The sequence below is a fragment of the Portunus trituberculatus genome, chromosome 46 (assembly GCF_017591435.1).
Source record: "Portunus trituberculatus isolate SZX2019 chromosome 46, ASM1759143v1, whole genome shotgun sequence".
Taxonomy (NCBI): Eukaryota; Metazoa; Arthropoda; class Malacostraca; order Decapoda; family Portunidae; genus Portunus; species Portunus trituberculatus.
Genome location: NC_059300.1, coordinates 17,255,826 through 17,281,052, shown reverse-complemented (window position 1 = coordinate 17,281,052; position 25,227 = coordinate 17,255,826). Strand labels below are relative to the sequence as shown.

The 25,227-nt window shown below is 39.2% G+C and overlaps 1 protein-coding gene across 4 annotated transcripts in view; it reads right to left on the bottom strand.

Moving 5' to 3' along the window:
* Positions 1-6,472: 6,472 nt before the first annotated feature.
* Positions 6,473-25,227, bottom strand: part of LOC123519816 — a 113,211-nt gene continuing 94,456 nt past the window's right edge. For all 4 annotated transcript variants that reach the window (XM_045281336.1, XM_045281334.1, XM_045281333.1 and 1 more), the window contains one exon: positions 6,473-7,400. In XM_045281336.1, the coding sequence (XP_045137271.1) occupies positions 7,338-7,400 (63 nt within the window). In that variant the 3' untranslated portion in view covers positions 6,473-7,337. The remainder of the gene's footprint in view (positions 7,401-25,227) is intronic.

Below are 25,227 nucleotides of genomic sequence, written 5' to 3'. Positions count from 1 at the left end.
AACTTTCGACAAGCAAAAAATTAAAGTTATAGGACAGTAGTTTAAGGGATTAGAACGGTCACCCTTCCAACAACAAGGAAAGGTCGATAAGCAGAGCTGGGCAATTCCGTACCTCGGTCCGCACCTCCGCTCCTCTGTACCTGGGGACCACCAAACAAGGTGCAGAGGTCCGAAGTGCGGAAAAATTTTCAAAAGTGCGGAAGTAACAGGTACGGAAAGGCAAAATTTTAAGTCAGTACCTTCGCACCTGAGACATGTGCGGAAAGGTGAAATTCTGAGTACGTACCTCCGCCGCTGAAATTTTCAAGGTTAAAAAAAAAAAAAAAAAAAAAATAGTAAATGAATAAAGACGACTAACAGTCCACACTCTGTAGCATTACTTTAGGCCGCTTTTGGCGGTCTGTGCTACCTCCTAATGAAATACCACGGTATTTCATTAGTAATTCACTATCACTCAGTGCCACAGTGTCACTTAGTATATGAATACTAAGATATGATATCCATTATAGCAGGCAATAGAGGAGTGGAAACATAAATATCGTGGTGAAAGACAACATGCAAGCTAAAAGGGTCACAAGAAGAAGAAGCGGCTGAGTCACCGCGAGTCTCCGCCTCGTCTGTGGGCGATCTTATCTCTGCTTTATTTTTTGGTATTCCATGTAAGATTTCACTTTATGCATTACAAAACAATCCTTTATTGGGGGCAGGGTTTTTAAAAAGCTAATAGAAATGTTGTTTTGTGAACATAAATGCATATATAAGGTAGTAACACCACCTGGAGAGGTGGTGTTACCAGAAATCTGAGAGCAACCTCATAGCAAACTCGTTACCGTCCCTCCAAGTGTTCATGGATGCCATTTGCAGCAGTAGGTTGCTCTGACATTGTTAAAGTTTTTTGGATCCAGCTCCTGGCAGCCAATGAGCACTTTTAGGGGGCTACCAACCTCCACCCGCCAACAGCAACGAATCTTTGTGGATGCTATTTTACGAAGGTTGGTATGTGAGCAGGAGATTGCTATGGAGGTTGTCTGTACTAACATAGACAACATCCTGCTTCTTGGATCCAGCCTCAGAGCTCCCACCTATCAGCCAACTGCATAACTCTCTGGTGCGCAGTTTGAAATTGCGTCTGGCTCTCAGTTTGAAAATGCAGTTGGGCCAAATCACGTATAAGCAAAACCATCGTGCAAATTAAATTAATTATAATATTTTTTTGGTCGCATTATAACAAAAATGCGTAAATCAAATACGTAAATTGAGAGTTACCTGCAGACAGTAGATGGAGTCAAGCCATGGTGGTGAGCAATGCTATTAGTTTTCTCGCCTCTCTCGTGTCTGTGAATAATATCCAGCTTCACTTCAAGAGTAAGAGACTTCCTGGTCTTAGCAATGCTAGGCGACATTGCAGGGCATTTTGGTGGCATGTTGAGCGAGGGAAGACGAGCTGCTGCTGATGCTGTTATTGTTTTGAACTAGGGGAGTAAGTGGTGTGTGTTTTGTCCACGAGAGGCACTGGTGTATTCAAAAGCCTGTCGTCTTGCTTGATACAGCAGGGCTTTCAAACTTGGAAAAAATTACCTGGATAAAATTTCGTTAAAATGAGTTTGGTGTTCGTTAAACGAGCAGATGGTAGTAAAAGGAAACATTCGTTGTAGCGAAGTTTCGTTGTGTGAACCTTCGTTAAGAGGAGATTGCGTACTTGCAGCCTATGTTAATATAAAAAAGGCGTTGGATTCAGTGCATCGAGACACTCTGGGATCTTTGCGTCTCCATGGGATTCCTGCAAGGATTATTGGTCTATTAATTGGTCTTTACTTTGGGACTGAGTGCTGTGAAGTGTGGATAGGGCATGTCCAGCTTCTTTCTTGTGAATATGGGAGTGAGGCAGGGATGTGTGCTTGCTCCATCACTTTTCAACACTTGCATGGACTGGGTACTAGGCAGAGTTGTAAGCTAAAGTCATTGTGGAGCATCTGTTGGTAATACTGAGATTACAGATCTTGGTAATGGCTCTAGAGGTACTGCACGAGGAGGCAAGGTCCTTGGGACTCCAGATTTTCTGACCCAAGACCAAGGTTCAGGTGTTTGGAGGCTTACTGGATGAAACAGTACAGTCTGTCCATGCATGAGATCTTGGAAAACTTCACATACCTTGGTAGTGTAGTACATAATGACGGTGGGTCAAGACAGGAAGTTGTATGGCGTATGGATTCACTGAACACGAGAATTTGGTGTTATTGGTACCTGTGCAGACGGACAAAGATTCAGATCTGGTTATCTGTGTCTTACCCTATGATTGTGAGACATGGACGATCTGAAGAGGTGAAATGATGTCTTTGGTACTAAATGCCTTCACAGGATCATGGGGTACCGCTGGTATAACTTTGTGTCAAATCAGTGATAGCTCTGTGAGACTGATTTGAGGCCAATTACTAGCGTAGTCTGTCAATACCAACTGCGACTATATGGGCATGTGGCACGCTACCCAGAAGCCGATCCTGCATATGGGGTTGTCTCCGAAAGGTATAATCCAGCATGGAAGAGGCTAAGGGGCTGCGGCAAGTTAATGCCTCTTGCTGGGATTTTCTTGGTACGGGGAGGGAGCCTGCATGGAGAATCGCAAGGCATGACCACCTGGAGTGGTGTCATAGGGTAGGCAAGGCAATACATCCCCTGGCATATGGCCCCCATGATTGATTGATTGATTGAGTGGTTGGTAGTCAGTGAGCAAGAATATGGATGCAGTTGGTATGTTTGGTGATGATTTGTTTACATATTTGAGGAGGGAAGTTTGAAGGTGCAGTACAAAGCCTGACAGCCTAGAAGACCTGCTGTTTCACTGCCCTCGTCACCACTCAAACTGTGTGGTCCCCAAAAACTGTGATACCATTCTTGCACCTTGCCTGGACAAACTCTTTCAACTATTCCTATCAATTTCTACCTTTTCTTCTTGCTGGAAGTTTGCCTACATTCAGCATGTTCCTAAAAAGAATGACCGTTCTAATCCCTCGAAGTACCATCCTATAGCTTTAATATGTTGCCTGTCTAAAGGTTTTGAATCTATCCTCAATAGGAAAATTTTTAAACTTCTGTCATTTCATAATCTTCTATCTGATTGCCAGTATGGCTACAGTCAAGGTCACTCTACTGGTGATTTTCTGGTGTTCCTTACTGATTCTTGGTCATCCTCTTTCACAGATTTCGGAGAAACTTTTCCTGTCGCGTGAAACATATTAAAAGCTTTTGATATAGAGTCTGGTACTAATCTGATTTAAAAAATGCCCTCCTATGGTTTCTATCCTCTCTGCAACTTTATCTTGTTTTTCCTTTCCGACCGTTCTGTTGCAGCCATGGCAGACAGCCACTGTTCTTCTTCTAAATCTATTAACAGTGGTTCTGTCCTGTCACCCACCCTCTTTCTATTATCCATTAATGATCTTAACCAAACTTCTTGCCCTATCCACTCCTATGCTGATGATATAACCCTACATCTTTCCATGTCCTTTCGGAAACGATCAACCCTTCAGGAAATCAACAGATCACACAAGGACGCCACAGAACACCTGACTTCTGATCTCTCTAAGATTTCTGATTGGGGCAGAGGGAACTTAGTAGCGTTCGATGCCTCAAAATCTCAATTCCTCCATCTGTCAACTCGACACAACCTTCCAGATAACTATCCCCTCTTCTTCAATGACACTCAACTGTCTCTCTCTTCCACACTGACTACTATCCTCAGCCTGTCCTTCATTTGTAATCTTAACTGGAAACTTCACATCTCATCTCCTGCTAAAACAGCTTCTAAGAAGTTAGCAGTTCTGTGGCGTCTCTACCAGTATTTCTTGCCCCTCCAACTGCTAACTCTGTATAAGGGTCTTTTCCGTCCTTGTATGGAATACTCTTCACATGTTTGGGGGGGGGTTCCACTCACAATTTTATTAGATAGGGTGAATTCAAAAGCTTTTCGTCTCATCAACTCCCTTCCTCTGACTGACTGTCTTCAGTCTCTTTCTCACTGCCAAAATGGTGCATCTCTTTCTATCTTTTATCGCTATTTTCATGCTAACTGCTCTACTGACCTTGCTAATTGTATGCCTCCTCCTCCTGCAGTCTCACTGCACAAGGCTTTGTTCTTCCTTTCATACCTATTCTGTTCAACTCTCTAATGCAAGAGTTAACCAGTATTCTTAATCATTCATACCTTTCTCTGGTTAACTCGGAACTCCCTGCCTGCTTCTATATTTCCATCTTCCTACTATTTGACTTCTTTTAAGAGGGAGCTTTCAAGACATTTGTCCCTGCATTTTGGATAACTCACTTGAACTTAAAAGGGGACTGGCAACCCAATGGGGCTTTTTTTTTCCATTTTTTGCTGCCCTTGGCCAGTTGCTCCTTTTGCAAAAAAAATAATAAGTAAACAAAATTAATTAATTAATAAATAAATAAATAAATAAATAAATAAATAAATAAATATATATATATATATATATATATATATATATATATATATATATATATATATATATATATATATATATATATATATATATATATATATATATATATATATATATCATTCCATTGTATTGAGCTGAAGTGTGGCTACCATATGATACTTGTTATTGAATACTTTATCTTCTAAGAGCTCATGATGTCAGACTAAGGAAGGGAATTTTATATTTACATTTTTCTTATCTTTTATTCTCTACTTTACATGCACATTTCATGACTATAATTTGTGTAATAAATAAATACTTTTTTTTACATCACAAATACCTATAGGTAAACAAGAATTATTAGTTCAGGAAAATGGTTGGATGTGCATGTGGCAACACCTCACATCTCAAGCATGCCAAAAATATTTCTAGCCATTTTGTTTATCCCTCTCCAATACCATAGTTTTCTGTTTCATTGTATTCATTTGATAATATATGCATGATGACGTATGCATCAGGAAAAAATAAAATAACCCCCTAAGAATGTCTCAATTCCTACTGAAGTATTCAGTCCATAATAACTACGAAACTTTAAAAAAAAAAATATATATATATATATATATATATATATATATATATATATATATATATATATATATATATATATATATATATATATATATATATATATAAATAAAGATTAATCTCTGACTTGTCATAAACATCTATGTTACTGTTAATGACAAATCTTATATATACAAACAAAAATCAAGGATGTAGAAAGGCTTAAAAAGAAAATCATATATATACATACTAAACAGTTCTCCAGGAGATATGTATATAATGGGGTCTACATGACATATTTAGGAAACTATAATGTAGTTTACATAAGTCAAACCATCAGTTTTTCTTTTTCTCAGTTTTCATCTAGTATGGAAAAGAAAGTGGCAATTTTCCACTGCTTAACAGAGGAGAGGCCAATGTTTTGTGTATCTGCCAATCAAAAGCTCCCCCCCCCCACAGCCTCATAAGCTCCTCCCACTTGCTTCACTTTTTTAGTACAGCAGGATAGGCAAATGCCACCTCCTCCTATCTAACTTCCTTGGTGTCAGTGTAGTTTTAAAGGGATGTCTCTTGTGACCCGCTTTTCAATTGCTGATCATAACACCACACATTATTTACCCACTGTATCCTGCTTTTTGCTCGATATCAGCCATGGCTTTCACAGCAAGATGTGGACATGATCTCTGGTGGTTTCTCATTCTAAGCATCAAACCTAGCAACAATGAGGAGCGAGAGGATCTCTGATACCTCTCACTTGACAAAATAATACTTTCCATGTAGGGAGGCCAGAGGATGGGACTGAGTGCTTGATATGGTTAGAAATACATCTGATTGTATAATCAGATTGCAAATAATCATAAAAACACATAATATACCTGAAAAAATTCCTAGTGTGTTATGACAGGTGCGAGATCGACCGATAAATGCTATTGGCCTCCATCTCAAAATATGTTATTCCCTTTCTGAAGTCTATTTTGGAGTGAATTTTTGCTTGATTTCAATGAAATGAAAACTAAAAGATAGAGAAATGTTTTTTTTTTTATCCAATGTCTAAAGCTGGTGTTTCTTGTATATTTATATATGTGAGCTGTCATTTCATATTAATATTTTCTTGGTAAAAAAATCCATAAAAAAAAAAAAAATAATATAAAACAAAGGCTGAATTTAAAATCTACCAACAGAGAAACAATGTCTCTTAGCTATAAAAAGATAAGGGTTGTGGGGCTAATAATAACACTAATCTTTATCAGCTATTGAATCGTCAGACTTGTCTGATAACATTTTCTCATTACCAGATGCAATTTAATTAACTCGGAATAAATTTGCTCATCCCTCAAATTACAGCAGTGTGCCATGACTCCTTCTGACGATGACTAAAGAGGTACTAACATGATTGCCACTAATGCCCAGTAAAAGAGGCACACCAACAAACACATTCATAGGCTAGGGTAAGGTTTGAAGTAAACACAGTGTATTTTCTGTCAAGTTCATTTAACAAATAAACACTTTTTTTTATATTGTTGCCATAAATGAGCACAAGTTAGGGAGATGCCACAAATTTACAGTGTTGGCACTGGACAGGTTAAGTTGAGTTTACTCTAGATACAACATCCCTCTTTGGATTAAAAATGAAGATTGAGAAAGTAGGAGGGAGCAAGAAAGAGGATGCTGTCAGATGCCTCACACATTTGTGTTTCAGTGAGGGTTAGTAGAGGATAGATAGTGTTCAAAGGATTGAAAATTAGATCTAAAGCCATGAATGTTGTATAATTTAATAAAGTAAAATTTGAGGAGGGTTTCAAGATACTTGTCAATAATAGAAGAGTAGTTCGACCTGGGAACATTTGTGGTCACCTCCCCAGACAAGAACTCTGAGGCTAGTGTATGAGTTGCCATATTTAGTCTTAGCTTAATAGTGTGAGTGTAACTAAGTACATGAAAGAAGAGAGTTTTTATTAGTAAAGACGATTTCAAAATATGGTTCATTATGAATTTCAGTGTTTATGTGAGGAAAGCAGAAAGAGAAAAAAGCAGATATATTTGTAATTTTAGCAGGTTTTATAGACTGAGTGTGCTTGCATCAAGATGTGAGGTGATTCTGCAAAGTAAGGAGAAAAACTGAAGTATTTGGGTTGAAAAAAAAAAAAATAATAATAATGCACTGAAATATCTTAGGCACAGTGGGATGGATGGATGGAAGGATATAAGAGAAATAATGAGACCATACGTTCATAAAACAAATGTCTTCATTATTAATGAAGAACAAAATCTATAGATTAAAGAATGTAATAAATCATCCTTCAAATAACACTTTAATTTTCTCCTCTTGATGAGCTTTCAAGATGAGTCTAGCGATGAAGTGTTTGTACATATATGCTGATGAGTTGACCAGTCTTTGCCCTGTGAAAAAATACGTAAAGATAAGAACTTTGCAAATATACACATACAATAAGTACATACATACATATATATCTATGATATTAATCCATGCTGATAAAAGAAACTTGCATTTGCAAGAAAGAAAACCATTTAAAAATTTCCTCCATAATATAACAGATTTACAGTTGAAGTTATGTAAAAAAATCTAAACCTATATACACTGAGGTTGCATAATGTAAGTATCCATTAGTATATAGAAACTTATGATATCATATGTGCAAATTAGGGACTATTATAAGAATGCAAAAATCTGATAACACAAGCTTCTGTTTGAGACAATTGAAATTACTCGGAGGCAAGTAAAATTGCAAAGCTAAAAATGAAAGCCTTCCTGCATACTCCTGCTAACACATCCAGGCTGTATGGTAAGAGTTTTGGTCACCTTTCCCCTCTTACATAAATAAAGAAGGAAAAAAAACAAAAAAAACACACATGCATGCACGGACACACACACACACACACACACACACACACACACACACACACACACACACACACACACACACACATTTGATATTGTGGAAACCTCCATACGAACAGGATTAGTCCCGAAAGAGTGGGAAAGAGCTGACATTGTGCCTATATATAAGAATGGTAGTAGAATGGAACCGCTAAATTATAGACCAGTATCGTTGACTAGTATATTGTGCATGGTATGTGAAGAAGTAATTAAAGCTAAGTGGAGTGAGTATCTAGAAAGTGAAAACATTCTGAGTGAAAGGCAGTTTGGTTTCAGAAAAGGAAGATCGTGTGTATCCAATTTATTATGTTTTTATTCAAGAGTGACTGACATACTACAACATAGAGAGGGATGGGTGGATGCTATCTACCTGGACTTGAGAAAGGCCTTTGATAAAGTACCACACAATAGACTGATGTGGAAACTAAAGATGACTGGAGGAGTAAATGATAAACTAGCAAAATGGATGGAAAATTACTTAATGGGAAGAGAAATGAGAACAGTGGTGAGAGGAAGGAAGTCCGAGTGGAAGAAGGTAACCAGTGGAGTTCCACAAGGGTCAGTGTTGGGTCCCATCATGTTTTTATTTATGTTAATGATATGCCAGTAGGAATTGACAGTTATATGAACATGTTTGCGGACGATACTAAAATTATGAGGAGAGTAAAGAATGTGGAAGATTGTAACAAGTTACAGGAAGATCTTGATAAAATATATGAGTGGAGTAAAGAGTGGCAGATGGAATTTAATATAGACAAGACCCATGTTATGAAAATGGGAAGAAGTAGATACAGACCAAACTGGGATTACAGGCTGGGTGATGAGAAAATTAAAGAGACCAATGAGGAGAAAGACTTAGGAGTAACCGTGCAAAACACTTTGTCACTGGAGAAACACATTAACAAGATTTTTTGGAAAACATACAACATGCTTCAAAATATTGGCCTTGCATTCCACTACCTAGATGAAGGAATGATGAAGAAGATATTATGTACCTTAATAAGACCCCAGCTAGAATATGCAGCATGTGTCTGGTCACCGCATATGAAGAAAAATGTGAAGAAGGTAGAAAGGGTACAAAGGCTGGCAACAAGGATGGTACCAGGACTCAGGGAGTTAGACTATGAGGAAAGACTGAGGAAGCTGGGGCTGACCACATTAGAAGAGAGAAGAACAAGAGGAGATATGATAACTATGTATAAATTGGTGAACAAGATTGACATACTGGATAGAGAGTTGATAAAGGTGACCACAAGTAATCATCTCCGAGGACATGGAAAAAAGCTAATAAAGGACATCTGTCTAAATGACGTGAAAAAATACAGTTTTCCGCATCGTAGCATTGATAAGTGGAATAAACTGAGCAGTGATGTCGTTGACGCGAAGTGTGTCAATCAGATGAAAGAGAGATATGACAGGAATGGACAAGGAGACAGGACACAGAGAGCTTAGCTCGGGCCCTGTAATACACAAATAGGTAAATACACACACACACACACACACACACACACACACAGCTGATCTCACTACCTGAGGTTGTATTTACAGAGGCCTGGGCAAATTGTGTGACTTGTGTGGCAATGGTCTCCAGGAATTACATTGAAAGGCACCATGAGTCAGAAAGAGTTTACACCCATATGCAGGTATGAGAATAGAGAAAGAGTACAGGAAGAGAATGATTATGTTGATGAGGGAGAGGGAAGCTTCGGAGGTTTTGATGAGGCAAGCACTACCCTCCATAGGCGAGTTTTAACTCTGGAAAAAAAATTAGACAATTGGATAAGGGAGAGTATGAGAAGTAAGGAGAATGATGAACAGGAGAAAGAGTTTCTGATCTTGAAAGAAAGGATAAAAAAAAGTGGAAGAAAATGAAGCTAGGCTAAGAGTAGAAAATGCAGAACTGAGAAAAGAACTAGCCAAATATAAGAAACAGATGGATGATGGACTCGGTAAAGTAGAGAAAGAAAAAGAGGACCTGAAAAATCTAGTTAACAAAGAAGAGGAAAGAGTACAGGACGTGATTAAGAAGGAAGTACAGGCATGGAGAGTCCAAGATAAGAAAGACAAGGATAATCTTCACGAGGTGATCCAGGAACAACTAAAAGAAAGAGATGAGAATATGGTAAACAAAATTATAGGAGTCCTTAAGGAAAAAGAAAACCTAGTAAGGGAAACTGCAGAAAAGAAAATGAGTGTAATCATATTTGGACTGAAAAAAAAATGTAAAATATAGACCAAGAAGGGAAAAAGAGGAAATGAAATCAGTCAAAGACCTACTAAAAAATCTAAACGATGAAGATAGGCAGAACCTAGAGGAGGAAGTAGAGCAAATACACAGATTGGGACCTTATCAAGATGGAACAACGAGGCCAATTAAGATACTACTAAAATCACAAGCCGCAACAGAAGATATTATATAGAACAACAAAACTCAGAGAAACAGAAGGCTGCAATATATATATATATATATATATATATATATATATATATATATATATATATATATATATATATATATATATATATATATATATATATATATATATATATATATATATATATATATATATATATATATATATATATATATATATATATATATATATATATATATATATATATATATATATATATATATATATATATATATATATATATATATATATATATATATATATATATATATATATATATATATATATATATATATATATATATATATATATATATATATATATATATATATATATATATATATATATATATATAAAAGGAAAAATAGAAATGAGAAAGAAAGGAAGAGATACAACGAACTGGCAGCAACTGTAAGGGAAAAAAATAATGAATGGACAGTGGAGGAGAAAAAGGCATTTTTTGGGAGAATTCTAGGAGACTGGATAAGGAAATGGTATATAAAAGAGAAGGAAGAGGAAACAGTGGAGCAAGTTTAACTAAAAATGATAAGGGCAAGAAACTAAAAATGATGTATACTAACATAGACGGGGTTCTATCAAGTAAATTAGAATTAAAAGATTACATAAAGAAAGAAAAACCGGATATTGTATGCCTGGCTAAAACAAAACTAAATGAGGCAATCAAAATAGACATAGATAATAGACATAAAGTGCCACATGCAAAGTTACTGTGGAAGTTAGAGGAGAAGGGTGGCTTAAAAGGAAGCACATTGAGATGGATGGAAAATTATTTGGGGGGGAGAGAAATAAGGACGGTAGTTAAAGATATGAAGTCCAAGTGGAGAGCAGTAGAAAGCGGAATGCCGCAGGGGTCAGTATTGGCACCAATACTTTTTCTCATATATATAAACAACATGCCAGAAGGAGTGAACAGCTACATAAATCTGTTTGTGGATGATGCGAAGCTGTACAGAGTTATAAAGCAAAAAGAGGATTGTGAAATACTGCAGGAAGACCTAAATAAGATCTGGGAATGGAGTAAAAAATGGGAGATGGAATTCAATGTGGACAAAAGCCATGTCATAGAAATGGGAAAGAGTGAAAGATGACCAGTGGGAATCTATAAGATGGGAGATGGAGTAGAACTGGAGAAAGTAAAAAAGGAAAAGGATTTGTGAGTGACGATGGAAGAAAATAATCAACTGATAAGCCATATTGATAGAATTTTCAGAGACATATAATTTCCTAAAGAATATTGGAATAGCATTTCACTACATGGACAAAGAAATGATGAAGAAATTTATAAGTACTATAATAAGACCCAGATTGGAATATGCAGGATTAGTGTGGACCCCCCATAAAAAGAAACACATAAGGAAGCTGGAGAGACTACAAAAAAGAATGGTTCCAGAATTTGAAGGGATGACATATGAGGAGAGACTTAAGGTTATGGATCTACCAACTATGGAACAGAGAAGGGAGAGAGGTGATCTGATACAAGTTTATAAATTGATCAACGGAATGGGACAAGTGGATAATGAGAAACTGATCCTGAGATAAGAATATGACATTTGAAGCACAAGATCGCATAGTAAAAAGCTGAGGAAGGAAAGATGTCTGAGAGATGTTAAAAAATATAGTTTCCCGCAAAGATGTATTGAGACGTGGAACAGTTTGAGTGAAGAAGTGGTGTCAGCAACGAGTATGCATAGTTTTAAAGAAAAATTGGGTAAGTGTAGATATGGATACGGGGCCACACGAGCATAAAGCCCAGGCCCTGTAAAATTACAACTAGGTAAATACAACTAGGTAGGTAAATACACACACACACACACACACACACAGATGAAAGAGAGATATGACAGGAGTGGACAAGGAGACAGGACACAGAGAGCTTAGCTCGGGCCCTGTAATACACAAATAGGTAAATACACACACACACACACACACACACACACACACACACACACACACACACATTACATAGGAGTGTATGTGTCCCTTAAGAATGTTTGGGGAAAAAGAGGAGCATGAAGAAATGTTGGTAGATACACTAAAGGACTTGAATTGACAGTAATGGATAGTAATGGTGCGATCATTGTAGATTATTTTATTATAAGTAAGAATGTAAATTGGAAGATTATAGCAACTATAATGGAGGGTGAGAACTCTTGGAGTAATAACACTATTAAACTGGTGGTGAAAAACCTGATGACACAACGGGTTGGCTATGATACTAAATTTAGCAGAAGTGACATGCCATCAAGACTTTATTTGGTATTCACAAAGGACACAGAAATTATTGAAAATATGCAGTACAGTAGAATCTTGAATCTCGATCAATCTCGTCTAAATATTTCGCATCTCGATTGCACCATCAAAAACCCACGATTCACATATCTCGACCAAATTACACGAATCTCGATCGCTATTTTTCATTTTGTTGTTGTTGTTAAGGGCTGCGATGATCTATTACGATCCTAGGAGCCCTAGAGAGATGCCTGTGGTGTTCTCACAAGCATTGTAGTTGGTTAGTCTTGTTGAAGAAGGAACAAGTGAGGCAAAGCACTGCTGATTGCCGTGACGAGTCGATGCCTGTCACCCCAAGCAGGGTGGGCAAGTCAAATGTGGTTACTCCCAGGGCACGGAGTTGTTCTTGCAGCACCACACGATGTGAGTGGAAGCGTGGACACTCCAGCATGAAGTGGTTCATAGTTTCAGGGATGCTGATGCACCAAGGGCAGTATGGGTCTGGGGCAAGGCTCATGCGGTGGAGGCGAGCGGTGAGTCGTGTGTGGCCGAGGCGGAGACGCGTGAGGGCGACGTCCAATCCATGGTTGCGGGGAAGAATCACTGCGGTACTGGCCCATTGAGATGGTTTGTAAGACAGGGGTGAGGGATTCATTCTATATGGACTGACAGGTGTGGGTGATGAGGCGTTTGGAGGTGGAGAGTGGCAGGGTGAGAGGGGTAATGTTATGGTCCGTCAGGGCCATCTTGGCAGCAGCATCGAGAACCTCGTTGCCTCGTATGCCTGAGTGGGAGGGCTCCCACTGGAATGTTATGTCCTACATTTTTCATTTTATTGTATCAAAACAAACATGGAACATGGCAATGCGATCGTTTCGATTGCTCTCCCACCTAGCGGCAACTTGTTGAGTGTAGTACCAGTCACCCGCGGCCTCCCCCAGACATTCAAACCCCGGGCATTAAAAAGCAAGAAGGATGAAGTGAAAAAATCAGTGACATTGGCAAAAAAAAAAAAAAAAAAAATTATTCACAGATTCAAGGTTAACGTAGTTAATATAGATTAGTTGCCAAAGCTTTGGTCCCAATTACATTTTTCTCTATAAGAAGTTAATTTTGCATCTCGATATTTCAAATCTCGATCAGTATTTTTGGTCCCAATTATGATCGAGATTCGAGATTCTACTGTATGAAAGTTCTCTAGGTAAAAGTGACCATGTTTTGATGGCATTTGAGTTGAGATATGGAAATGTAATCATGAATGAAAGTCATAAGATGTGTCAGTATAGTTAAGAGGAAATAACCTATCTGGATAAAGCATTTTTAATGGTTCCCTCCACCCTGATCCTAAGTGCCTCAAGCCCCTCATCGAACTACCTATTCCTGTTAACCAGTCTTATCTTAAACTCTAGGACTCTTCTTGTATTACTCAATTTGAAGCAAGAACTATTCTAAACGTATTTAATCACTTCTGCATAAAGTTTCTTTTCCTCTCAGTTCTGCGGCTGTTCAATGCTTTGAAGCACTAAAGGATGATATCTGTAAGACCTCTCTGGCAGCTTTCAATGAGACCTTGCCACTACAAATAGAGACTGATGCCACCCTTTCCCAGTTTGGTCAACCTGTAGTTTTCTTTTCTAGGACTTTGATCAGCTCTGAAAGACTACAGCCTGCTGTCGAGAGGCTGCAGCAATCATAGAAGCCATACTAAAGTGGAAACTATTCATTATTGACTGTAGATTCACTATAATTACAGACCAAAAGGTTATTTGATTTATGTTTAGTTCTAATCACTCATCAAAAATTAAGAATGACAAAATACTGAGATGACACCTAGAGCTCTCTGAATACTCATATGATATCAAATATCAGCCTGGCTCTGAAAATAGTCCTTGTGAAATCCTCTCACATGTATGTTCAATGGTTACTAACTCTAACTCAGTTTTGCTGGAAGAGATATATACATCATTGTGTCATCCTGGAAATTGAGGTAGAGCTTGAGCTTACTACCATCTGCTCGTTTAACGAACACCAAACTCGCTTTAGCGAAGTTTTATCAGTAATTTTTTTCAAGTTTGAAAGCACTGCAGTATCATGCAAGCTGACAGGCTTTTGAATACACCAGCACCTCTCGTGGACAACACACACACCACTTACTCCCCTAGTTCAAAACAATAACAGCGTCAGCAGCAGCTTGTCTTCCCTCGCTCAACTTACCACCAAAACGCCATGCAAAGGTTTAATGAACGTAAAAATTATGAAGTTAAACATTTAGACAGTTTAATTTAAGCAATTATAATGTACACTAATGTATGTATATACGTAACTTTATAATGTTGATGATCTTAAATTTATGAGGGGAGGGAGAGTGAAACGGGAAAGACTAATGTATGTATGTACGTAACTTTATAATGTTGATGATCTTTTATTTGTGAAGGGAGGGAGAGTGAAACGGGAAAGACACTAACCGGCAACCTGTGGAATGTAAACAAAGGGCGCATCATTGTATCACATACAAAACTTATGTACCTCATTTCCACAAGGCTTTCCATTTTATCAATTGTAGAGTTACGAGTTCAGGTGGTTCTTTTAGCTTGCAAGGAAGATACGGTCTTGCCAGCCTTCTTAATATAGTCTGCTGAATTGAAAATAGTAGACAGTAAATGGAGGCAAGATGGTGGCGAGCAATGTTATAGTTTTCTCGCCTCTCGTGTCTGTGAATAATATCCAGCTTCAGTTTGAGAGTAAGAAACTTCCTGGTCTTCTTAGGAATGCTAGGCCACATTGCAGGGCATTTTGGTGGTAAGTTGAGCAAGGGAAGACAGAGCTGTTGCTGATGCTGTTATTGTTTTGAGCAGGGGAGTGAGTGGTGCGCGTGTTGTCTATGAGAGGCTTGATCTTGATATTGATTCCACAGGTGTCCCAGGATTTCTCCTGAGGCAGGCCTTAGTATCGGCAGCTCCTGGTGTATTCAAAAGCTTGTCAGCTTGTGTGATATGGCGGGGCTTTCAAACTTGGAAAAAATTACTTGGATAAAACTTTGTTAAAGCGAGTTTGGTGTTCATTAAATGGGCAGATGATAGTAAAATGAAACCTTTGTTGTGTGAAGCTTCGTTAAGCGGGGGTTGCCTGTATATATATATATATATATATATATATATATATATATATATATATATATATATATATATATATATATATATACAGTAGAGCCCCAACTTTCGCGACAACCACTTTCGCGATTCTCTGTTTCGCGGTATCTTGTGTCCGGCGATATTTAAACTTCCCTCTCTACCTGCAAGCTGAGCGGCAACTATTTTCCGCCATCTTGGATGACGTCACGGTGTTTTCGTCACAGTCTACCACTTCCCGCCATTGTGTTCATACCTGTTTTTATGGTCGTGCTACCTTGACTCTTCTGGTTACCTGCTACAGAGGCGAATTCTCATGAACTATGGCCACATGTGCATCTGGTGGTGCGGGGGGCGCCCCTAGTGATACCAGCAAAGAAAGCAAGAGCCCAAGACCTTCAAAATTAGGAGGGAAAGTTAAAAGGCGTGAGTACAAAGTTGGTGTGAAAAAGCGGCAGTATGATAATGAAATGAAAACTAAAATAATGCAGCAGATTGACTAAGGTGCTAGAAACGTGCAGATTTGTCATATGTACAATGTCCCCGAATCTAGTGTGTAGTATGAGGAAGCAGAATAGTGAAATCAAGAAAAATCTGGCTCTAGCAAAGAAATATTTTACCCCTAGTGGTGTGGGGAACCATTCTGGGGGTGAGAGAAGTGTGAAAACTGTTATTTATTATAACAAGGTGATGATAATTTTAGAACATTATCTATTGAGGTGGATAAATCGACGAAATGATGAAGGTGCTAGCGTAACTGGGCCCCAGATTCAGGACCAAGCCCGTGTTCTGTACAATGCTGTAATCAAGAAAATTAATCTTAAAAACCCCCCACCCTTCACTGCATCCCGTGGTTGGCTTCATCGTTTTAAGAATAGGGTGAAGGTAAAATATACTGTTTATCAGGGTGAGGCCCAGTCTGCAGACGAATCTGCTGCCTCTAGCTTCCCTGCAGTAGCCCAACAACTGATAAAAGATGGCAACTATTCCTTGGTGCAAATATATAACGCTGATGAAACTGGCGTATACTGGAAAAGATCACCAAAGTCCACGTTTATTTCTGTCTCTGAAAAGCAAGCTCGTGGAGTAAAAATGGCCAAAGACCGATTTACTGCACTGCTAACTGCTAATGCCGATGGAACACACAGAATGAAACCCCTAATTCTGTATCACTCTAAGTGCCCTCGCCCCTACAAAAATGCAAACATGGACAAACTTAAGGGCTACATATGGAGGTCAAATGCCAAGGGGTACATGACCTCTGCTTTATCACTGGACTGGTTTCATAATTGTTTCGTGCCGGAGGCAAAAGCGCACTGCCAGGCTAACAATTTGGATTTCTGTGTGTTGTTGTTCATGGGCATGCACGTTTCCTTGTAGGCCACCATCCATTGGTACAAGTAGTTTTTATGCCCCCAAATACAACATCAAGAATTCAGCCCATGGACCAGGAAGTAATTGCCAACACTAAATTACTGTTTTATCAAGACGTGCACGGGAGAATAAGAAAGGCAACAGACAGCCAGGCGGAACTTCAGGACCTTGAAACAGATGATCATGCAACTTCATCACTGTCCTCAGACCGCAAAAGTGACTGTGATGACCTTGCTAGCACCTCTACATCATCTGACACAGTCACAATAAAACAATTCTGGAGCCAGTTTAACATCCGGCTGGCAGTTGAGGCTTTTGCTAAGGCTTGGGAAACTCTCACAATCGCCACCCTAAAACATGCATGGAAACCGCTACTCCCACAGATGATCGCTGCCCAAGGAGACAGGCAGCAGACCGAGCAGTTGTTGGCAGAGACGGTCGAGGTGGTACGGCAGGTTAGAGGCCCAGGGTTTGCCGATGTTACAAGGGAGGAAATGCTGGAGTTAGCCGACTACAACCAAGAAAATAATATTGAAGACCTACTGGAGGAGGACAACATGGAAGGGGACCATATCGAGCAACCTGAACAACAACAACAACAACTTCAGCAAGATCGTTCACCATCAACTGCCGTACTGTCATCATTGTTACTTAACTTTGTGTCCTTGACTGAACAGATAGAGCCCTTAGCCTTTGAACACAAACAGAAAATCTTGGCTAGCTTAAAAAACATCACTGATACCTTTGGGGAACTTTTTAATAAAAAAGTTTATGAAGGGCAACAGGCATTAATCACCCACTACCTCCAAAGGCCAAGGGAAGTGGCAGAGGGTCTTTTGGAAGCAGAAGGGGAAGCTGATGAGGGAGCAGAACCAGATGCTGAGCTCAACATGGATGAAGATTTCCCTGGATTTATTCGAGAACAAATGGCAGATGTGGAAAGGCAACACAAAGTGGAATTGTTACGTCAGAGACTGGAAGAGGAAGAAATGCAGAATGGCGGAGACAGTGTTGGTGGCGGCGGTGGCGGCAGCAGCATCAGCTGCAGCAGCAGTGGGCCCCAGTAGGTGGCCACCATAACCATACATCAAGCACCTCATACTTATATATTTGGTAAGTATTACTAAATTCATACAGTGTAAGGTGTTTTTATTTGATGTACAATTGTATTTCATAATAGAATGTATTTCTTTGTCAGATTTATATGGAGATATAAGTATTTTTTGGATAGCTCCAGAACCGATTATTATTTTTTCCATAAAGTCAATGCCCCCACTTTCACGGTTTTCACTTTCGAGCCGATTTTTTGGCACCAATTAGGCGCGAAAGTTGAGGCTCTACTGTATGTATATATATATATATATATATATATATATATATATATATATATATATATATATATATATATATATATATTGTCCTGGCCTAACAGTGAAAAGTAGTTCAGTTGTTTGTTTACATCTATTCTCCAACTTACTAAAAACTCTTTCATCAATAGAAAATGTCAAAGTCTTTCCAATTCTAACTCCTCTCGAGATTTCTGGCATCTAGCCAATAATATCTCTAACAACTTTACTTCTTCGTCTTTCCCTCCTTTACTTCATCCAGATGGCTCTACAGCTGTCTCTTCTTTTCTAAAGCTGAACTCTTCGCTCAAACCTTTGCTACCAACTCAACTTTGGATGATTCTGGGCATATTCCTCCTACTCCTCCACCCTCTGACTACTTCATCCCTAAAATTAAAATTCTTTATAAAGACGTTTTCCTGGCCCTCTCTGGCCTTGATTCTCGGAAGGCTTACGGTCCGGATGGAGTCCCTCCTGTTGTTCTCAAAAACTGTGCTTCCGAACTCGCTCACTGCCTGGTCAAACTCTTTCATCTGTGTCTCTCTACTTCTATTTATCCTTCTTGCTGGAAGTTTGCTCACATTCAACCTGTCCCTAAAAAAGGTGACCACTCCAATCCTTCTAACTACCGCCCTATAGCTTTGATTTCCTGCCTTTCTAAAGCCTTTGAGTCTATCCTTAATAGGAAGATAATGAGGCATCTATCAGCTCACAACCTTCTCTCTGATTGCCAGTATGGTTTCCGTAAAGGCAGATCTACTGGTGATCTTCTTACTTTCCTAACTGAATCTTGGTCATCCTCTTTTAGGGACTTCGGTGAAACCTTTGCTGTCGGCCTTGACATATCGAAAGCCTTCGATAGAGTCTGGCACAAATCTTTAATTTCTAAACTACCCTCCTACGGATTCTATCCTTCTCTCTGTACCTTCATCTCCAGTTTCCTTTCCGATCGTTCTATTGCTGCTGTAGTAGACGGTCACTGTTCTTCCCTAAAACTATCAACAGTGGTGTTCCACAGGGTTCTGTCCTATCACCCACTCTCTTTCTATTATTCATCAATGATCTCCTAAATCTGACTCAATGCCCTATCCACTCCTATGCTGATGATACCACCTTGCATTATTCAACAGCGTTCAACAGACGCCCAACCCAACAACAATTAAATGACTCAAGGCGAGATGCTATGGACGCCTAACTTCTGATCTTTCACTTGTTTCTGATTGGGGCAGAGAAAACCTGGTTTTGTTCAATGCCTCAAAACTCAATTTCTACAACTATCTACTCGACATAACCTTCCAGACAACTATCCTCTCTTCTTCAATAACACTCAACTTCCCTCTCCTCTACATTAAACACACTCGGTCTATCCTTCACTAAAAATCTAAACTGGAAATTTCACATCTCTACTCTTGCTAAATCAGCTTCCAAGAAGTTAGGTGTCCTGTGGCGTCTTCGTCCATTTTCTCTCCTCCCAGCTGCTTGCTCTGTACAGGGCCTTATCCGCCCGTGTATGGAGTATGGCTCTCATGTCTGGGGGATCCACACACAGCTTTACTAAACAAGGTGGAATCTAAAGCTTTTCGTCTTATCAACTCTTCTCCTCTAACTGACTGTCTTGATTCTTTAAGTCACCGCCGCAATGTTGCATCTTTATCTGTCTTCTACCGCTGTTTTCATGCTGTCTGCTCTTCTGAACTTGCTAACTGCATGCCTTCCCCCTCCTGCGGCCTCGCTGCACAAGACTCTCTACTTCTTCTCATCCCTATTCTGTCCATCTTCCTAATGCAAGAGTTAACCAGTATCTTCACTCCTTCATTCCCTACACTGGTAAACTCTGGAACTCTCTACCTGTGTCTGTATTTCCACCTGCCTATGACTTAAACTCTTTCAAAGAGGAGTGTCAAGACACCTCTTACGTTAACTGGACCCTCCTTTTAGATTTTTTGTTTTTCTCTTTCTACTTTCCTCTTAACAGGGCCTGGCAACCAGCGGGATTTTTTTTTCCAACACTTTGTTTTCCCTTGGCCAGTGCCCTTGTAATGTAAAAAAAAAAAAAAAAAAAAATAGCAGACGATACAAATAAGTGTTATATACCATATCAAATAAAGGAATTTCATGTACATGTATGTCGATGTGGCATATCAGATCAGGCGATTTTCCCTGGGGGAAGGGGGATGAATCAGGTCACCATACAGGTACAAATGGACTCACTTCTCATGTAGTCGCCACAATGGAAGGACACACTGACGCTTTGTCTACAGAATTAATAGATACTTCTTAAAAGAAAAAGCAAATCGAGGACCAGTTTTACCCATAAATCTAATGAAGAAGAGGACAGCAGATGCAGCTGGTATATCTGAAGGCATGGTGAAGAGGATTTGTTCCAGCACAAACAAGATATACAGCACAGCACCACAACCCTATCAGCCTGTGTTTACTTCTCAGACAAAGAACCGCTCTGCAATGATAACGAAATTCGATGACTTCGACAAGTCAGCTTGGGGCAATAAGTGAAATAAAAGTCTCATCTTATGTTTCTTTTCACCACACATTATATTATGCTTGGTATCTTGAGAGGACATAACAGTAAATATTAGGTAAATCATCAGCCTCATTTTCACTTCTATAATGTAGCACCTATACTGTACGTAATTCACCTGTGGTATCTTCATGTCTTGATCCCCCTCCATCTTTCTTTTTTGTATATGTATTTATTAGCAAAGTCATGCATTAAATTGAATAAAGAACAGTTATTCTGTTTTCTCTGAAGTAATGAAAGATATGACAACATCACACAGATTATCGGACTCACCCTATAGGTCAGTACAATTTAGTTTTACTATAGAAGGAGATTTTAACAGTAGAAGAGTAAACTGGAGAGAGATGAAAGTAATGGGTAATGCTGGATCATGGAGTGAGGAGGTGTTACATTTGACTATGGTAAATACACTGGATCAGTGGGTGAAAGAGTCAACATGGTACAGTGGGGAAGAAGAACCATCATTGTTTGACCTAGTATTCACAAAGAAGCCAGAGCCCCCTCCCAGCATACAATACCTTAGTCCAATGGGAAGAAGTGATCATGTAACATTAGTGTTGGAAATGCATGGAGAAGACAGGATAAGATACAGAGAATATTACAAAAAAAAAAAAAAAATAAATAAAATAAATTTTGCAAGAGCAGATTTTGAAAAGTTGGGAAAATTTTTTGCTGATTTTGAATGAAGGAACATTATGACAATACAGAGGAGATATGAAATATTCCTACAGAAATATAATGATGGAGTGAAGAAATAAGTATACATGCTTGGTACAATGCCAGATGTATAGAAGCTACAAGGGAAAAAGATAAGGCTCGGAAAAAACTAAAAAAGCAGAGAATTGAAAAAACAGGCAGCAGAATAAGGATGCGAGAAATTAATATATTAGAGTAAGGAGAGAGGAAGAAAGAAACTTTGAGAAAGATGTGGTGTGAAAAAGCAAAGATGAACCCAAGCTTTTCTACAAATTCATAAATGGTAAGATAAAAAAATAAGAAAACAATAGAAAAATTAATTAAAGGAGGGAAGACATACCAAACAGCAAAGGAAATGAGTGAAATAATGAATGAGTTTCAAAACTGTGTTCACTAATGAAGTTAGCGAGTGGTGTTTGTGCTTGGTGTCTGTGTGTGGTGCTTTTGAGTGTTAGTGAAGTGATAGTGTGTACTGCAAGTGTTAGATTAAGAGTGAAATAGTGGTTAGAATCAGTGTTTGTGAGTTAAGTTTTTTGGTAGAGCGAGGAAACTAGGCCTGTAACCGTCAAGTTGACCTTGAAAGAGGATTAGTTGACCTCACTTAGGCCCCCCACCACCGCGGTTCCCCCACCCCGCCGTCACCAAGTATTTTTATTTGTTTGTTAGCTACGTATAGTGTTCTTGTGAGTTAACAGATTGTAAATTAGTATGGCAGTAGCTACTGAGGTATATCAGAGTGTGATTGAGTGCGTGAAAGAGAGTGTTGAGGTGGGATTGGGCGAGTTTGTTGTGTGTGAGATGTGTGGGCATGACAGGAAGGTCGTTGACTTTTCTGAGTGTATGGTGTGTAGGCTCAAGAGCAAGAATTTAGTTCTTTCTCTTGAGCACCGAGAATTGCGAGAGGAAATGAGAAAGCTAAGTGAGGGGAAAAGTGCGAACGAAGTTCTCATCTTTGAGTTGAAGGAGGAGGTTAAGAGGCTTGAGAAGGCAGTGGAAAAAATTAGGCAGGAGATCAGTGTTAGGCCGAAGGTTGGACCTTCTTAGGGCGACAGGGTGGCTTGGCTCTCTGTCGGGAAGAGCAGAGTGGGGAAGAGGGAGCAGGCGAGCCAGACTGGGAAAGATAGTAGTCAGGATGGGCAGAGATGGCAGGTTGCGAGGGGAAGGAAAGTGGAGGCAGTTAGGGAGGATAGGACTAAACCTGTTGAGTGTGAAAATAGGTTCGGTTTGTTGGAGGGGGAGGGGGAGGGGGAGAGTGAGAGTGGAGTGAATGAGGTGGTAGTGGTGAGTGAAAGGAGAGAGAAGGGGGTAGAGGAGAGGAGGAGGAGGGTTGTGCCTATCACACCTCAGGTGTGTGTGGTGGGTGACTCTCAGGTTAAGTACTTAGATAGCACTTTCTGTGGGAAAGACAGGGATAGGAGGACGAACGTGTGTATGCCTGGTGCAGGTGTGAAGGCAGTGAGTGAGGAGGTGCAGAAGAGAGTTGGGGGGATGGAGAGGGAGGGTGTAGTAGTTTTGCACGTAGGTGGGAACGATGTCAGAGCAGGTGGGTCGGAGGAGTTAGTGGCAAGATTTCGGGAAATGTTAGGCAAAATAAGGGAGAGTGGTAGGAGGTGTGTAGTGTCAAGAATCTTGCCTCGTGTGTAGGTTAGCAGGAAATGGTTGTCTAGGGCCATTGGTGTGAATGATCGGGTAAAAGGGATGTATTTACCTATTTACCTATTTGAGTATCACAGGGCCCGAGCTAAGCTCTCTGTGTCCTGTCTCCTTGTCCATTCCTGTCAAATCTCTCTTTCATCTGATTGACACACACCGCATCAACGACATCACTGCTCAGTTTATTCCACTTATCAATGCTACGATGCGGGAAACTGTATTTTCTCACGTCATTTAGACAGATGTCTTTTATTAGCTTTTTTCCATGTGCTCGGAGATAATTACTTGTGGTCACCTTTATCAACTCTCTGTCCAGTATGTCAATCTTGTTCACTAATTTATATATAGTTATCATGTCTCCTCTTGTTCTTCTCTCTTCTAATGTGGTCAGCCCCAGCTTCCTCAGTCTAACTCCCTGAGTCCTGGTACCATCCTTGTTGCCAGCCTTTGTACCCTTTCTACCTTCTTCACATTTTTCTTCATATACGGTGACCAGACATAAGCTGCATATTCTAACTGGGGTCTTATTAAGGTACATAATATCTTCTTCATCATTCCTTCATCTAGGTAGTGGAACGCAAGGCCAATATTTTGAAGCATGTTATATGTTTTCCCAAAAATCTTGTTAAGGTGTTTCTCCGGTGACAAAGTGTTTTGCACGGTTACTCCTAAGTCTTTCTCCTCATTGGTCTCTTTAATTTTCTCATCACCCAGCCTGTAATCCCAGTTTGGTCTGTATCTACTTCTTCCCATTTTCATAACATGGGTCTTGTCTATATTAAATTCCATCTGCCACTCCTTACTCCACTCATATATTTTATCAAGATCTTCCTGTAACTTGTTACAATCTTCCACATTCTTTACTCTCCTCATAATTTTAGTATCGTCCGCAAACATGTTCATGTAACTGTCAATTCCTACTGGCATATCATTAACATAAATCAAAAACATGATGGGACCAAGCACTGACCCTTGTGGAACTCCACTGGTTACCTTCTTCCACTCGGACTTCCTTCCTCTCACCACTGTTCTCATTTCTCTTCCCATTAAGTAATTTTCCATCCATTTTGCTAGTTTATCATTTACTCCTCCAATCTTCTTTAGTTTCCACATCAGTCTATTGTGTGGTACTTTATCAAAGGCCTTTCTCAAGTCCAGGTAGATAGCATCCACCCATCCCTCTCTATGTTGTAGTATGTCAGTCACTCTTGAATAAAAACATAATAAATTGGATACACACGATCTTCCTTTTCTCAAACCAAACTGTCTTTCACTCAGAATGTTTTCACTTTCTAGATACTCACTCCACTTAGCTTTAATTACTTCTTCACATACCTTGCACAATATACTAGTCAACGATACTGGTCTATAATTTAGTGGTTTCATTCTACTACCATTCTTATATATAGGCACAATGTCAGCTCTTTTCCACTCTTTCGGGATTAATCCTGTTCGTATGGAGGTTTCCACAATATCAAATACGGGGTTCAACAACTGATCCTTACATTCATTTAGCAACCTCCCAGATATGCCATCAGGCCCCATTGATTTATTAATATCCAGATTGCTTATAATTTTCTTTACATCTTCCTTAGTAACCATGATGTCCTGCATTTGCTTTATTTCCGTAGGTCTTCCTCCCATAAAATGCTCCTCCTTTGTAAACACTTTTCAAAAGTTGTCATTCAAAATTTCAGCTATATCTCCAGCATCCTCATATACTTCTTCCCTGTTTTTTATCTTTACTATTGCCTCCCTTATATTTAGTTTTCCATTTATGAATTTGTAAAACATTTTTAGGTCACTATCACAGTTTTCCGCCACCCTCTGTTCATATTCCTTCTGTGCTGTTCTCCTTACTTCAACATATCTATTCCTTGCTGTTTTGTAAATTTCTCTTGATAATACATCACTGTTTTTCTTAAGTT